Here is a 16,982-nt window from a genome sequence, read left to right as displayed (position 1 = left end):
TGCCCATCCCTGGCTGAAACCCTGCAGCAGCTCTGTGCCAACCCCACCTCTGCTATGCCTTCCCGCCCAGCGCCCAGGGAAGCAGGAATCCAGAGAAGCTTCCAGGAAAGCTGTCCACGCCGCAGGCTTGCCGGCTCCTCGGCAAGTTCAAACTGTGGCTCAAAAGCGTGGTAGGGCTCTGAGGTCCATGTTTCTAAGTCCATCTCCCAAATGACCAGCCGAAGAAAAGGCTGGGCTGGGGGCGTGGTGCACGCAGCAGAGACTACCACCCAAGCTTGAGACTGAGTGCAAAGCCCTGGTATCAGAGAGGAAAGAAGAGGGTACAGTGGATTTGTGGACAGTGGTTCAGTCTCGTAGTGATTCTCTCATCCATCAAAGGCCAGGTTAACAGAAGACTGGACTTCACTGCCTCGAATAGTGCAGTGGAAATCTGAGGCAAAACCAGAGCTTTCTTTACTTTTTTTGGGGGGGGGGTCAGATCTGGGTCTTGAACTCAGGACCTGGGCGCTGTCCCCGAGCTCTTCAGCTCAAGGCTGGCGCTCTACCCTTGAGCCACAGCTCCACTTCTGGTTTTCTGGTGGTTCCCTGATGGAGATCAGAGTTGCACGGATTCCCTGCCTGGGCTGGTTTTGAACCCGGATCCTCAGATCTCAGCCTCCGGAGTAGCTGGGATGACGGGTGGTGGGCCAGGGGCCCCCAGCTCAGATCTTTCTTTTCTGACCACGTTATTTTGCTAGGACCGGACGGATCTTATTTCTTCAGGTCATACATCAAAACAAAAGAAGAAAGGTACCGCCTCGCGGCGTGCGCACATCCCCTATGCAATCTGAGATCTTTGAATGCTGCAAAACCAAAATCAGAATGAAAACATGGCGAGAGGCCCAGGTGCGCGGGGACTTTCTCCTCCGTGTTCCAGCGTAGACACGAAGGCCCCGTGTCCTGTGGAACCAAATTCTATTTACACTTTTATTGATTTATTTTGGTCAGTCGTGGGTCTTGAACCCAGGGCCTGGACGCTGTTCTGAGCTTCTTTCTCTCCAGGCTGGCGCTCTACCCCTTGAACCACAGCTCCACGTCTGGTTTTCTGGTGGTTCCCTGGAGATCAGAGTCTCCTGGACTTTCCTGCCCAGGCTGGCTTTGAACCGACCCCCCTCCCCAACTGAATTCCATTGACAGTCTGGCCTTCTGTGCGTGAAGGACTTCAGGGTAGGCCAGGGAAACATGCAGGCACAAGTCTCCGTCAACACGGCAGCATGGGCAGCGAACTTGCAAATTTTGGTCCTGCAGCCTCCTCGTGTGGTTTTTCTTGCTTTTCTTTGTTTTTGTTTGCTTCCCCCCCACACCACTTGTGCTTTGGAGACGTCACTGCCTACTCCTCTTCTTTCTTCTCTTTTCTGCCTTGCCGAGTGGCACAGTCACGTGACCCCTGGCCTGTGCAGTCACGTGGTGTGTGTGTGTGTGTGTGTGTGTGTGTGTGTGTGTGGCCTTCGGAAGCAGCCGTCCAGTAATCCAGTGCGGCTCGTCGAATACAGTATTTTTAGCGCTATTTACAACTTCTTCATCCCACGTGTTCAAGCTGTTTCAATCTCCTGCACCTACAGATGCCTGCTCATTTATATATTTTGTTTCTCGTAGAATTTATAATCTTTCTAGGAAAAACATTTTTTTTCATGTGTGTGTGTGTGTACCAGTCCTGGGATTTGAACTCAGGGCCTGGATGCTGTCCCTTGAATTTGTGTGCTCCACTCTACCACTTGAGCCACAGCTCCACTTCCAGCTTTTTGCTGGGTTCATTGGGAGATCAGCGTCTCAAGGACTTTCCTGCCTGGTCTGGCTTTGAACCTCGATCCTCAGATCTCAGCCTCCGGAGTGGCTGGGGTGACAGGCATAAATTGCCGGCACCGAACTGACCACAGATAATGTGCGTGTGTGTGGAACTCTGCAAACTCACCCTTGTCTCAGAAGCTTCCTGAGTGTGAACGTGGCTTCCTCGTGGCGTCTCGTGTCCGAGGAATGATAAGGGTGTTTCAGCCATGGCACGCCACGGTCACTTGCAGGCTACTGTATTTGCTATGAGAGCGCCACTGGTTTTAGAAATGGCCGTGCGGTGTGATGCATGCACTCCGCTCGTGGGTGGGTGAGTGACGGCTTTCAAAATCTCTCTCCCAGAACAAAGGAAGAATTATGCCCGGGACAGTGCCAGCAGCGTATCGGACATTTCTCAGTACCGAGTTGAGGTAAGGTGCTTTGGTGTTTACTAATATGAGGAGGTGTGTGTGTGTGTGTGTCCAGCCTCACCAGGATTCAAACTCAAGGCCCTGGCCCCGTTTCTGAGCTCTTTCACTCCAGCCTGGTACTCTACCACTTGATCCGCGGCACACCTTGGGTTTCTGGAGGCTCACTGGTGATAAGGACTTTCCTGCGTGGACTGGCTTTTTGGACCACGATCCCCCCATCTCAGCTTCCGAGTAGCTGGGATGACACAGTGTCTCAGCTCTGAAACCGATTCTGATCTATCTTACCAACCGAGCGTCACTTTTCTGTGTTCAGCCCAGTCCGTGCGCTACTTCTTCCAGCCAGGAAGGGGAGGGAGGAAGCCAAGGCTGCTTTGTGTTGGGTCCCCGTCTCTCCACTCCCCGCCCTCGATCGGGAGGGCTTGCCTGGCTTTGGGGTGGAAATGGTACTCGGGAGCTAGATGCATGTGTCACCCTCTTTCTTTTCCTTCTCTTCCATTTTTGCCTGTGGTAAGCACTTGACGACGTTTGTCCTGGACCGGAAAGACGCCATGATTAGCGTCGACGATGGGATTCGCAAGCTGAAGCTGCTGGATGCCAAGGCAAGGTGTGGACGCAGGATATGATTCTGCAGGGTGGACGGACCGGGCCGTGAGCCTCATCGACCTGGAATCGAAGGCAAGTGGGGGACGGCGGTGACCCCTGGATTCTCCAGACGGCCCCGCCCGTGCCAGCCCGTCGACTTTACGCTGTCTACTCTGTTTGTAGAATGAATTGGAGAATTTCCCTTTCAGCACGATCCAGCACTGCCAAGCCATCCTGAAGACCTGCACCTACGACTCCATCCTCGCCCTGGTGTGCAAGGACCCCACGCAGCACAAGCCCGACCTGCACCTTTTCCAGTGTGACGAGGTGAAGGTACGGCACACCCCCTTTTCTACTTTTGTCAGTCCTGGGGCTTGAACTCAGAGCCTGGACGTGCTTCTGCTCAAGGCTAGTGCCCTACCACTTCGGGCCACAGAGCCATTCTTGGCAGATCAGACTCTCATAGGCTTTCTGGTCCAGGCTGGCCTCCAACCTCGATCCTCTGATCTGGGCCTCCTGAGTGGCTGGGTTGACAGGCGTGAGTCACCGGCGCCCTGGCGGTGTCTGTTTGAAGGCAGAGCCTTCTGGTAAGGGTGTCTCCCTGCAGGCCAACCTGGTATATGAGGGACATTGAGAGTGCCATGAGCGACAGCAAAGGAGGAAAGCAGAAGCGGCGGCCGAGGCGCTCAGGTGAGCCGTGGGCGACAGCCCCGGGGAGAATGCTTGTCTGTTCCCTAAAGGGTCCGAGAAGAGATCTGTGGTGGAGTACACACTCGCGTCTCACATTAGAAGCTGCGGGCTCTGCTTATTTGTTCTCCACAACCTTTCCCTTCTCACTTCCTGTCCTCTCTGGAATCCATTCTCTCCCACACGGGGGGGAAAGGGGGGGCTGTTGGTTGTAGGGCTTGAACTCAGGGCCTGGGCGCTGCCCTGAGCTCTTTTGCTCAAGGCTAGCACTCTACCACTTGAGCCACGTCTCCACGTCACTTTTTTTTTTTTCTGGCTCCTTGGAGATAAGAGTCTCACAGACTTCCCTACCCGGGCTGGCTTTGAACCGTGATCCTCCTATCTCAGTCTCCCGAGTGGCTGGGTTGACAGGTGGGAGTCGCAGGCCTGGCCTGGCCTGGGTGGGTTTTATTCTAATGCCACACTGACATTGCCCGATTGTCTTCCTGTATTTTAGGATGATTTCGAAGGCAGAGCCGGGCATCCCGCCGCCCCCCAGAGCCCCAGCCCCCGCACCGCCGGGCACCGTCACGCAGGTGGACGTCAGAAGCCGGGTGGCGGCGTGGTCAGCGTGGGCCGCGGACCAGGTGGATGGTGAGTGTGGACCGTGACACTGGGCCAAGCTGGGGTTCGTCCTTGCTTCCAAATTCTGTTGCTGGTTTGTAGAGGGAAGAAAGTTAACCCATGGTAGAAAGTTAAATCTGTGATAACCGTTAAGGCCCCGGCGTGCTTGAGAGCTCGCAGCAGTCCGTTGGCAAACATGGTGTGAGGGTTTGTTGGTTGTGGTTGTCTGCTGGTTCCTGGGCTTGAAACTCGGGGCCTGAGCTTCTTTCCCTCAAGGCTGGCGCTCTACCCCTTGAACCACAGCTCCACGTCTGGTTTTCTGGTGGTTCACTGGAGATCAGGGTCTCCTGGACTTTCCTGCCCAGGCTGATTTTGAACTGGGGTCCTCAGATCTCTGCCCTCCCCCGGGAGCTGGGGTGACAGGCGGGAGGTCTTCAGAGCCCAGGGTTGAATGCGCTGAAAGGATGCAACCAGCAGGAGAGCCACAGGGCATCCTCTTTTCTTTCTGCAATGCCTGAGCTCCAGAACCTTCCGCTTCCTGTGGTGGCACTGGACAAAGAGGCCTGGGAGAGGGGGCCCGGAGGGGAGGGCCTGGACGGGGGAGGCCTGGACAAGGGGGAGACCTGGAGGGGGGGGGGACCTGGACGGGGGAGGCCTGGACGGGGGAGGCCTGGACAAGGGGGAGACCTGGAGGGGGGGGGGGACCTGGACGGGGAGGCCTGGACGGGGGAGGCTGGACAAGGGGGGAGACCTGGAGGGGGAGGGGGGGGGGGGGGGGGGGGGGGGGGGGGTGACCTGGATGGGGGAGGCCTGGACGAGGGAGGCCTGGACCAAGGGGGAGACCTGGAGGGGGGACCTGAGGGACCCCCGCCCCCCTCACGCTCCTCCCCGCCCCCCCCCGCTCCTCCCCGCCCCCCTCACGCTCCCGCCTCCCCTCCCGTCGGGCAGTGGAGCGGCGGCTGCAGGCGGAGCAGGAGGAGACGCCCGACATGACGGCGGCGCGCATCGACCGCGACGTGGTGAGTGCCGGCCCCGCGTGCACGCCAGCGCGTCAGTGCGTCAGCACGCACGCACGTCAGCACGCACGCACGCACGTCAGCACGGCCCCCACGTGCGTCCCGCCAGGCCTGGCTCAGGGCAGGTGCGGCAGGCGTCACTTCCGGCGTGACGTCACCCCGCACGCCCGTCCCCGCGTCACTTCCGGCTTCGCTCCCTCCGGGCGTCGACGCCCCACGTGCGCGGCCTGAGGTCCCGGCGTCCTTGACGCCACCGCCCTCCGCTCGCCGCTCGACGGCGCCTCACGTCACTTTACGTCACCCCACGTCACCTCACGTCACTTTACGTCACCCCACGTCAGGCCTGTGCCCCACTGACACTGTGTGCCCACCCTCCTCCCTCCCTCCCTCCTCCCTCCCTCTCTTCTCCCTCTCCCCTCCCTCCTTCTCTCCCTCCTTCCCTCCTTCTTCCCTCCCTCTCCCCTCCCTCCTTCTCTCCCTCCCTCCCTCCCCCTCTCCTTCCCTCCCTCCTTCTCTCCCTCCCTCCCACCCCCTCTCCTTCCCTCCCTCCTTCCCTTCCTCCCTTCCCTTCCCTCCCTCTTCCCTCCCTCTTCCCTCCTTCCCTCCCACCCTCCCACTTTCCCTCCGTCCCCCCCCCCAGTCCTCCCTGACTGGCACTTCTGCCCCGCTTGTCCTGCCCGTCCTCAGCTGGTGGAGGTGCCCCCCCCCCCGTGTCCTCCGCGTCCCCTCCCAGCCCAGCCGCTCCCCTCCCTGCCTTCCTGTCCGTCGTGGGGACTGACCGCCCCCCCCCCTCTGATTCCAGCAAATCTTAAACCATATTCTGGATGACATCGAGTTTTTCATCACCAAACTCCAGAAAGCCGCCGAGGCCTTCTCCGAGCTGGCCAAGAGGAAGAAGAGCAAGAAGAGCAAGAAGAAAGGACCAGGAGGTGCGCGCAGGCTTCCAACCAGCATCCCTCCCCGGCCCCCGGGTGACCACCTCTCCCTGGACACCGCCAGCGAGTCCCCAGAAAGCCAGGCCTGGCGCTGTGCCTCAAGTGGGAGAGCGCCAAGCTTGAGCTCAAAAGCTCAGGGGCAGCGCCCGGGCCCTGAGTTCACATCCCAGGACCAACACGCACACACGCGCGCACACACACCATCCCATCTAGGTAGTGAGACAATCCAGGCCGTACGTGTGTTCTGTGCGTGTGTGCTCTTGGCTGCCTCTCTTTCTCTTCTAGAGGGGGTCTTAACCCTGCGGGCAAAGCCACCACCACCGGATGAGTTCTTCGACTGTTTCCAGAAGTTCAAGTACGGCTTTAACCTCCTGGTAAGTGAAACGTCCCAAAGAGAAATAAACGGCGACGGTCGGAGTCTGGTGAGGATGCTTCTGAAAATTAAATCGGGGCATAAAGTGATTGTTCCAGCACTATTATTATTATTATTATTTGTGTGTTTTCATTAGCCAAAGACAAAAAAATGGTAAAAAAAACAAACAAACAAAAAAAAAACGTGCGCTTAGGAGACTTAGTCAAAAACTAACGCCTCCTGGTTTTTATTGTACATTTTATTCTAACATCAGCTAAGCCCTGTCTTCCCAGCCAGTCACAAAGCTGAGATCTGAGGATCGCAGTTCAAAGCCAGCCCTGACCACAGTGTCTAGGAGTCTCCTCTCTCCAGTGAGGCATTGAAAAGCTGCACGCAGAGCCGTGGCTCAAGGGGTAGAGCGCCAGCCTTGAGTGAAAGCAGCTCGGGGACAGCGCCCAGGCCCTGAGTTCAAGACCCAGCTGGGAGTCTCTTCCCCTGGCAACGTTGAGTCTGGGGCTGTGTTTGCCACTGCGTCTGCCTTAGGCTGCGGCAGCCGGTGGTGATTCTTCTGTGCTTCCCCTCCTTCCCCTCACAGGCCAAGTTGAAGCCACACATCCAGAACCCGAGCGCGGCCGACTTGATTCACTTCCTGTTCACGCCCTTGAACATGGTAAGGTCCCCATGTTCACGGAACAGCATGCTTTTCAACACCCACTTCCTGCCTCCCCCCGCCCCCACGTGGCCCTGCCCTCCGTGGACGCGCTTTCTTTGACTGTCTGTAGAAATAGGAGAGCTTCAAGAACCTTAGAAGCCGGGAGCTGGTGGTTCACGCCTGCTCGGCTTTGAGGGAGGCTGAGATCTGAGGATCGAGGCTTGAAGCCAGCCTCAACAGGAAAGTCCATCAGACCAACAAAAAAGAAAGAAAGAAAAGGCAGAAGTGCTACTGTGGCTCAAGTGGTAGAGCACCAGCCTTGAACTATTAAAAAAAAAGAGAAAGAACACACACACATGCACACACACGCACACGCGCGCACACATACACACACACACACACACACACACCACAGTCACCTGTAGGTCTTACACAGGGTCTGGGGAGTTGACTCCCTGCCCAGCATAAAATCACAGATTGCATCCTCAGCACACAAAGAAAACACAACAACACAGCACACAAAACCCCATAAAACAAATCCACAAGAAACCCAGCAGCCTCATAGGAATCCCCGGTGTTTTGTGGACTCTGACTTTTTTTTTTTTTTAGCACCAGACATGGGCCACTTCTCTACCTCTCCTAGATATTCTTAAATACCAGACAAAAACAGCTTTTTTTTTTTTTTTTAATGGAGGCAAGCAACAGAAAAGGCTAAGTCTTATTCACCCCCTTTCTCCCCCCCCCCCGGGGCGGCCACGGAAAGACTGACGTGAGATTTGAAGTGAGAATTGCTTTTCAAAGCCACAGCGTCAGTGTGAACGACATGAGAAATCGATCGCTTAGGCGCTGAGGAGATGGCAGAGTCCGGCTAGATCAATAATTCACGTCTCCGAGGCGTCACGTTTCTGTGTATCTAGTTATTGGCCAATAAATTCTTCTCGTGGATCCCCCACGTCTGAAAACTCATCCAAGGCCAAGTGCCATGGCTAATGATTGTAATCTCTGCCACTGGGGGGGACATCACAATCAGGGGGGTTTGCAGTAGAATGCCAGCCTGGGGGTCCACAAGTAAATGAGACCCCACCCCCCTCCCTGGGCCCTGGCATTTCAATAAACAAGCCAGGGTTTGTGCCTCGCTGCTGTAATCCAAGCTATGTGGGGAGGTCCAGGTATCTGGGCCAAAATGTGTGTGTGCAGGCATGTGCACACCCTCCTCTCTTGTGTCGCAGGCCTGGGAGAAGAGTGAGATTGTGATTAAAAAAAAGAAAAACGGGGGTGGGGGGGGTTCTGTGACGAGGAGATAATTTTTATTCTTTAGCCAGGAAAACAGCTCCTACATTCTAAGCAGTCTTGTCTGTTTGTTTGGATATCTGCATGTGTTATTTTCCCCTTAGCCCATTTCTGCTGTCTATCTCAAGAGCCACATTAAGTCAAATACGTCTCCTAGAATTGAATTCTGGGATGGAAAATAAATTAAAAATACGTGAAAATCACTCACTTCATTTTTTTTTTTTGGTCGGTGGTGGGTCTCGAACCCAGGGCCTGGGCGCTGTCCCTGAGCTCTTTGTACTCAAGACTGCACTCTACCACTTGAGCCACAGCTCCACCTTCAGTTTCCTAGTGGTTTATTGGAGATGAGAAGTCTCACGGACTCTCTGGCCTGGGGCTGGCTTTGAACCCCTATCCTCAGATCTCAGCCTCTTGAGTGGCAGGGGTGATGGGTGTTGAGCTGCTCAGGGCATTCAGCTGCCTCCCGTGCTTTCTCCTCGCAGGTTGTCCAGGCTACAGGCGGCCCTCAGCTGGCCAGCTCCGTCCTCAGCCCCCTGCTCACCAAGGACACGCTGGACTTTCTCAACCACACCGTCTCCCCCGACGAGCGGCAGCTGTGGCTGTCACTGGGGGAGACGTGGCTCAAACCCAGGTGAGCGAGGAGGAGCTGGGCCAGGGCGACCGCTCTGTCCTCTGTGCACAACATAGCAAAGGTTGTATGCGCCAGGCCCGGGCTGAGAATGGGACTGGGGTCTCTGGGGACTCTGCCATCCTTGGGAAGACAAAGCGGGGACAGTCGAGTCCAGCGAGGCCTCTCCCAATGTCAGGGGCTGGGACATCGGTGACAGATCAGGGAATTCCCAGGACACAAACAGGATCTCAGAAGCCGGGCGTGGTGGCTCAGAACTGTCATCACAGATGCTCAGGAGGCTGAGACCTGAGGATGGAGGTTCAAAGCCAGCCTGGGCAGGAAAGTCCAGGAGACTCTGATCTCCAGTGAACCACCAGAAAACCAGACGTGGAGCTGTGTTTCAAGTGGTAGAGCGCCAGCCTGGAGGGAAAGAAGCTCAGGGACAGCGCCCAGGCCCTGAGTTCAAGACCCAGGACTAATACACACACACACACACACACACACACACACACACACACACACACACACACACACTGCACTGAAGACTCCACTAGGGTGACATTTTATTTTATCTTCCTTACATGATTAATCTCAGGGTCATGAGCTCTGCGCTGAGGGAATCGGCCATTTTATTCCGATCACTTTGCACCTCGGAGAATATATTCCATTCAGTGAGGTTTTTAAATCATACCTTCATGCCCTAATACTTATTAATCAGACTCTGATAAGAACTAAAGACATAAAGCCATTTGATGTAGGTTTAAAAACAACAACCTGGTCATTCATTTTCTCATTGTGAGGTGGAACCCATGCCAAGATAATTACAGAGACGGAGCTATTTTTATTCTCTGACACCCGACCGATGTAATAAGCTTTCTGGAAGAAAAAATTCACATTCCAAATGTGCTTATCATAAAATTAGAAGTTGCATAAATCTAACAGAGTTCAGAGTCCCAGCAAGCTGCTTTCCACCCAGTGTTACACATAAAAACAGTGGGGAAATGTAGATGGTAGGGTCACAGATAAACGTGAAAATAAAAGGTAAATAATATTTTAGGATGTGAAATCATCAACTTTGGTGTTTATTAGAGAATTTCCAGCTTGGAAATAAACTGAGAGCCGAGTGCAGTGTCGTCCCAGCTACTCAGGAAGCTGAGATCTGAGGATCCCAGTTCAAAGCCAGCCTGGGCGGGAAAGTCCACGAGACTCTGATCTCCACTGAACCACCAGAAAACTGGAGGTGGAGCTGTGGCTCGAGTGGTAGAGCACCAGCCAGGAGGGAAAAGAGTTCAGAAAATGATCTCAAGTCCCATGATCAACCAAAAAAAGGAAAGAAACAAAATACATCCAGAGTCCAAGTTGCATGCCAGCACAGACACGAATCCAGCAATCACACAGAAATGGTTCATGAGACAAAAATCAGGCTTCATTGGCCCGTGGGCCCTGCCCAGCCACAAGCATTAGAATCATGGGATTTCATACCTGGAATAGATTTGTGTAACTGATCCGAGTCAGAATCACAGTCCAGCTGGGCACACACTGTCCTTTCACAGTGTGTGTGTGTCCATGTCCACGTGTGTCCCAGGGTTTGAACTCACGGCCTGGGCTTTTATCCCCAAGGCTGGCAATCTACCACTTGAGCCACTTCTCCACGACCTCCAGCTTTTTCTGAGTGGGTCGCTGAGTGATCCCCGCTCACGGATTGACGTTGCCTCATTCACCTGTAATAATGCAGAACAGAGTCGTGATTTGTTGTAAGAAATGTGGTCATGGAGCTAAATTAAAAAAAAAAAAAATGTAGCTATCCAGGTCCTTCCTGGAAGGCTTGATTGTGTTTCTCAAGAGGATCTCTAGCTTTTGGGGGGGTTTCACGACGGTTGCAGAGACAGGAGAGAAACAGAAGCACCCCCCAAACCTCTCTAGGGCTTGAGCTAGGTACTGGATGCTTAGTGGTAGTACCGCTCACATGCACACGCTTTAAGAACCAGGTGGGGAAAGCCGGCACACCGGCCCGGCCGAGTGTGCCGTTGTGGCATGAGTGTGCAAGGCGCGTGTGCTCCCCGCTCTGGGTGACACGTGGACACGGGCAGTGTGCATGCGTGGATGTGCTGTGTCCGTGGGTCTCTCACCAGCCTCGCTGACGGCTGGTTCCCCCCCCCCATCCCCGTGTCCCCACAGGGCCGAGTGGCCTCGAGAGCAGTTCATCCCCCCATATGCACCCCGTTTCCGGCAAGGCTGGGACCCCCCTCAGCTCAGCTTCCCCGAGCAGGAGCGGCCACCGCCCCTGCCAGCCGAGGCCCTGGGAGCCAGCCTGGAGCCCCGGGGCCAGCTCGACCCCCGGAGACCGCCGCCCTCTGAGGTATGGGGGGGCCGGAGACCCCGAGGCCTGCCCGCGGCCCTGGAACCATCCAGAGGGGACTTTCAAGAGCCCAGAAAGACCTGTGATCCACGCTCTCCGGCTTCTAGAACAATCAGCCAGCTTCCCTCCACTCTCAGGATGTATGACTGGCCCTCGCTGGCTTCTAGAACAACCTAGAGTTGACTTTTCTACACGTTAGTGAAATCCAGGGTTCTAGAAACGTCTAGGGCTCCAGGCCTCGGGCAGGAGGGGTGGCAGATGGGAGGCCTGGCCTGGACCCATGGGGCTCTGGCTCTGGGAGATGGCTGGCCTGGCACGAGAAGGGTCCCAGGTTCAAATCCCAGCCTCCTGAGCAGCTGGGATGACAGAAATGAGCCACCAGTCTCAACCAGGTAGACGCTCATTCGAGGGAGCGCGGGGCTGGGGGTGACCCTGACGTGTCTTGTTTCTCTGCCCTGCAGCATCCCAGCATGTCCGAGTACCCGCCCGCTGATGCCTACCCCTTCTACAGCAGCGTGCACCCCAGGGGGTCACCCCTGGACCAGGGAGAAGCACCCGGGGGGTTCATGCCGACCCCTAATCGCCACGCAGAGAGGTAATGGGCAGCGGATGAGTGCAGCCTTGGGGTTCATATCGTTGATATATTGCCTGCTGGATCGTCACCCCTGCTTATCTGAGCCAGCCACCCACGGCCCCCGCCTGTCCTCCCAGCTCCTCAGGAGGCTGAGATCAGAGGATCACGGTTCAAAGCCAGCCCGGGCAGGAAAATCCATGAGACTCTGATCTCCAATGAACCAGACGTGGAGCTGTGGTTCAAGTGGTAGAGCGCCAGGCTTGAGCTGAAGAGCTCAGGGACAGCGTCCAGGCTCTGAGTTCCAGCCCCAGGATCAACACACACTCAATAACCATCATCATAAAGCCATAGTAAATAATATAATAATAGTGACTAATAATAAGTAATCAAACCAAGTAAAAGTAATCCTGAGATAATAATCAAGTATTACAATTCAATGTTCATAAGGATCAAGCAGTAAAGAAGGGTAAAGCAAGCCCACCATGGACACATGGCGCCAGGGCGTTTGCTTTGGCTTCTGCCTCTTGCCCTTAGGAGAGGGAGGAGAGTTAACGCCCCTTTTCTGTCTAGAAGTTACCATCCACTCCCAACCCAGCCCAAGAAATACGCCAAATCCAAGTTTGACTTCACAGCCCGGAACAGCAGTGAGCTGTCGGTCCTGAAGGAGGACGTCCTGGAGGTGAGAGGAGGGAGACACCCCACTCCGCGCTTCCCTCTGGCTCCCCCCCCCCCCCGCCCAGTCTCTGCTTCCCTCCGGGCTGGATTCCTGTTTAGCACGGAGGTTCACCTGCGGTGCCATCTAATAAAGGAAGACAGGCGGGCCATCCGCCCCTCCTCCCAGCCACTCAGGAGGCCGAGGTCTGAGGATCACGGTTCAAAGCCAGCCCGGGGCAGGAAAGTCCAGGAGACTCTCATCTCTCTCTTCCTCCTCCCTTCTCCGCCCTTCCCCCTCATCTCCTTTTCTCCTCCTTCTCTCCTCCTCCTCCTATTCCCCTCCACCTTCTCCTGTCCTCCTCCTCCTCTCCTTCTCCCCTCCTCCTCCTCTCCCTCTTCTCCTCCTTCTCCTTTGCTTCTTCTCCTCCTCTCTTCCTCCTCCTCTTCCCCTTCCTCCTCCTCCTCTTCTCCTTCCTCTCCTCCTCCTCCTTTCTCCTTCTTCCTCCTCTTTCTCCTGTCCTCCTCCTCCTCCCCTCCTCCTCCTTTCTCCTTCTTCTTTCTCCTCCTCCCCTCCTCCTCCTTCTTCCTCCTCCTCCTCCTCCTCTTCTCCTTCTTCCTCCTCCTCCTCCCCTTCTCCTCCTCCTCCTCCCCTCCTCCTCCTCTTCTCCTCCTTCTTCCTGTCTTCCTCCTCCTCCTCTGTCCTCCTCCTCCTGTCCTCCTCCCCTCCTCCTCTTCCCCTCCTCCTCCTCCTCCTCCTCCTCTTCTCCTCCTCTCCTCCTCTCCTCCCTCCTATCCTCAGCAGTGTCCAGTCTACCCCACCCCTGGGTTTGGTGCCCTTGTCCTCACTCCGTAGTCTTGCAGCAGGGCAGCGGTGTGGACGATGGGGGGGGTGTTCTGTTCTCTACTGGGGTGGCAGTCTGTGACCCCGTGGCTCTGGTGCAGGTCCTGGATGACCGGAAGCAGTGGTGGCGAGTGCGCAGCGCGGGCGGCACTCTGGCTTCGTGCCAAACAACATCCTGGACGTGGTGGCGGCGCGGCCGGGGTTCAGGGCCGGCCAGCTCGGGTCCCCCCTACACCCACACCATCCAGGTACCGCCCCCCCCAGAGGAGGTCACCACGGCCACCACTGGCCCCAGGGAGGGAGGCCGAGGTGTGAGGAGCGCAGTTCAAAGCCATCCCGGCGGCAAGTCCGTGAGACTCTGGAGTCAGTGGATTACACAGGCAGGCGCGCGTGCACACGCACACACGCGCGTGCACACACACGCACGCACACCAGCGTCACGGCCGCTCACCCGCCCGTTCCTTTGTCAACTGCAGCTCTTGATGCCAAAGAAGGAATTCGAGTTGTTCAAGGGTAGGACGGCAGGCTTGTGGTGTGCACTGGTTTTGACGTGGATTGCCACGGCGTGGACGGACGCTCCTGAGCTCTGTGCCACTCCCAGCACCGGGGGCTCCTGCCCCTGTCACCCCAGCTCCTCAGGAGGCTGAGAGCTGAGGATCCAGGTTCAAAGCAGCCCGGGCAGGAAAGTCCAGGAGACTCTGATCTCCAGTGAAACCACCAGAAAACCAGACGTGGAGCTGTGGTTCAAGGGGTAGAGCGCCAGTCTGGAGTGACACAGCTCAGGGACAGTGCCCAGGCCCTCAGATCTCAGCCTCCTGAGTGGCTGGGGTCACAGGCGGGAATCCCCCCCGTGCCCCACTTTTTATTTTTAATTCATTTAGTTTTAAACAGAATCTCGTGTTACTTTTTTTTTGGTCAACTTGGGCCCAGCCAAGAGCTTTTTCCCTCTAAGTGTTCACAGGTCTCTGGAGTGTGGTTTGCTTCTCGTAATAACTAGAAATTTCTGCTTCTCCTGGGGGTGCTCATTTTCTCTTCAAGCTTTGCAACAGTGTGGAGTGGAGTGGTGTGTGACCCCCCCCCTCTCGCTCTCTCTCGCTCGCTCTCTCTCTGTCTCTGTGTGGTGTGGTGTTTTATTACAGGGCACCCTGCTTTTAAATGATTAAAAAGTCTTATACTGGTGCCAGCCCAGTAAGATTTTTGCAGCATTCAGAAGTCCTGGCCTCAAGGGATTCACAGCGTCTGTCTGTGTGTGTGTGTGTGTGTGTGTGTGTGTGTGTGTGTCTTTTCATTTTCCTTTCTTTCCCCTGTCCTGAACTGAGAGCTCTTCACCTCCCACCACAGGGAAGAGGAGGTGTTCAATTGTCACCTCTGTCCCTGCAGAGTGAGAGCTCACACCTTGCAGAACTCCCCTGTGGCTTTGCCAGGCGTGGAGGGGGAGGAGGAGGAGAAGGGGGGGAAGACAGCAGAGCAGAAGCCAGCCTCAGAGATTTCCAGGCCTGCACCCTGGGGTCCCTTCCCGTCACTGCTGTCATGTTACACTTATTTGTTTTATGCCAGTCCTGGAGCTCGAACTCAGAGCCTGGGTGCTGTCCTGAGGGGTTTATTATTATTATTATTATTATTTTGTTCAAGGCCGGCACTCTCACCATTTGAGCCACAGCTCCCTTCCAGCTTTGGGATGATTCCTTAGGATGAAAAGTCTCACAAGTCTCACGGACTTTCCTTACCCTGGCTGGCTTTGAACTGCAGGCCTCTCAGACCCCAGCTTCCCTGAGCAGCTGGGATGCAGGGCGCGGGTCACCAGGCCCGGCTCGTGGGTTTATTATTAAACATCAAGTAATGAATGCGCAGCCCCCACCTCTCCCACACACTTGTCCTGGCCTTGCCCCACCCCTTCCAAGAGACAGCCCACCCAGGAAGCTTCCTACATCGGTGGCTGTCATCGCAAGTTCAAGGCCCATGCCCTCTGTCTCCTCCTGTCCCTCCCCTACCGTGATGCCTGTGGCAGGGCCCAGGCCGTGCGTGTCCCGTGCCCGTCTCATGTTGGTTTGTTATTTTCTCACCCGCTGTCTTTTGCTCCACAGCAGCTGCTGGGCGAGCTGGCAGAGGTAATTCCTTTCTGTGGCCCTGCAGCCCGGGGGGGCGTTCGTGTGTACACGTCGTGTACACGTGTGCGTGTGTGTGGGGGGGCTGTGATTTTATTCTGGGTTCCGTCTTTGCCCCGAACGCCCCGTCTGCGTGGTTTCTTGGCTTCTATCTTCATTGCACGGTTGTGGAGGGGTGCAGTGGAAAGCGAGGGGGCTCACGACTGCGTGTCGGTGCCAAGTGTGAGTCCACGTCTGGGTGATGTGTGCCGAGTACCACATTGCGGTGACATTTGCTCTTATTCAGACCCATCTTGTTGGCCCAAAGGAGAGCCTGTGGCCGGGGCCTCTTGAGTCGTTCTGGACCCAGGGAAAGATCCAGCAGGAAAGATCCAGAGGGGAAAGATCCAGGAGGGAAAGATCCAGGAGGGAAAGATCCAGGGGGGAAAGATCCAGGGGGGGAAGATCCAGGGGGAAAGATCCAGGGGGAAGATCCAGGGGGGAAAGATCCAGGGGGGAAAGATCCAGGAGGGAAAGATCCAGGAGGGAAAGATCCAGGGGGAAAGATCCAGGGGGAAAGATCCAGGGGGAAAGATCCAGGGGGGAAAGATCCAGGAGGGAAAGATCCAGAGGGGAAAGATCCAGGAGGGAAAGATCCAGGGGGAAAAGATCCAGGAGGGAAAGATCCAGGGGGGAAAGATCCAGGAGGGAAAGATCCAGGAGGGAAAGATCCAGGAGGGAAAGATCCAGGGGGGGAAAGATCCAGGAGGGAAAGATCCAGAAGGGAAAGATCCAGGGGGGAAAGATCCTGGGGGAAAGATCCAGGGGGGAAAGATCCAGGGGGAAAGATCCAGAAGGAAAGATCAGGGGGGAAAGATCCAGGGGGGAAGATCAGGGGGAAAGATCCAGGAGGGAAAGATCCAGAAGGGAAGATCAGGGGGAGAAAGATCCAGGAGGAAAGATCCAGGAGGGAAAGATCCAGGGGGGAAAGGTCCAGGGGAAAAGATCCAGGAGGGAAGATCCAGAAGGAAAGATCCAGGAGGGAAAGATCCAGAAGGGAAAGATCCAGGAGGGAAGATCCAGAAGGAAAGATCCAGGGGGAAAGATCCAGGAGGGAAAGATCCAGAAGGGAGAGATCCAGGGGGGAGAGATCCAGGAGGGAAAGATCCAGGGGGGAAAGATCCAGGAGGGAAAGATCCAGAAGGAAAGATCCAGGAGGGAAAGATCCAGGAGGGAAAGATCCAGAAGGGAAAGATCCAGGGGGGGAAAGATCCAGGAGGGAAAGATCCAGAAGGGAAAGATCCAGGGGGAGAGATCCAGGAGGGAAAGATCCAGGGGGAAAGATCCAGGAGGGAAAGATCCAGAAGGAAAGATCCAGGAGGGAAAGATCCAGAAGGGAAAGATCCAGGAGGGAAAGATCCAGGAGGGAAAGATCCAGGAGGGAAAGATCCAGAAGGGAAAGATCCAGGAGGGAAAGATCCAGGGGGGAAAGATCCAGAGGGAAAA

General features: G+C 55.9%; 1 protein-coding gene across 1 annotated transcript in view; it reads left to right on the top strand.

The window, feature by feature from the left end:
- Positions 1-16,982, top strand: part of Eps8 (EGFR pathway substrate 8, signaling adaptor) — a 30,421-nt gene that overhangs the window by 10,989 nt on the left and 2,450 nt on the right. Inside the window, 20 exon segments of the mRNA XM_090324449.1 lie at positions 2,170-2,237; positions 2,750-2,831; positions 2,834-2,868; positions 2,871-2,912; positions 3,003-3,152; positions 3,427-3,444; positions 3,446-3,501; positions 4,003-4,139; positions 5,058-5,128; positions 5,928-6,054; positions 6,346-6,434; positions 7,008-7,082; positions 8,837-8,985; positions 11,143-11,323; positions 11,785-11,918; positions 12,468-12,576; positions 13,494-13,539; positions 13,542-13,582; positions 13,584-13,701; positions 15,847-16,467. Of these exon segments, the coding sequence (XP_090180575.1) occupies positions 2,170-2,237; positions 2,750-2,831; positions 2,834-2,868; positions 2,871-2,912; positions 3,003-3,152; positions 3,427-3,444; positions 3,446-3,501; positions 4,003-4,139; positions 5,058-5,128; positions 5,928-6,054; positions 6,346-6,434; positions 7,008-7,082; positions 8,837-8,985; positions 11,143-11,323; positions 11,785-11,918; positions 12,468-12,576; positions 13,494-13,539; positions 13,542-13,582; positions 13,584-13,701; positions 15,847-16,467 (2,349 nt within the window).

This window comes from Megascapheus bottae, chromosome 35 (genome assembly GCF_031878675.1).
Source record: "Megascapheus bottae isolate mThoBot1 chromosome 35, mThoBot2.hap1, whole genome shotgun sequence".
Classification (NCBI taxonomy): Eukaryota; Metazoa; Chordata; class Mammalia; order Rodentia; family Geomyidae; genus Megascapheus; species Megascapheus bottae.
The sequence above is the reverse complement of the archived record's forward strand: the minus strand, read 5'-3'. Positions and strand labels throughout refer to the sequence as shown.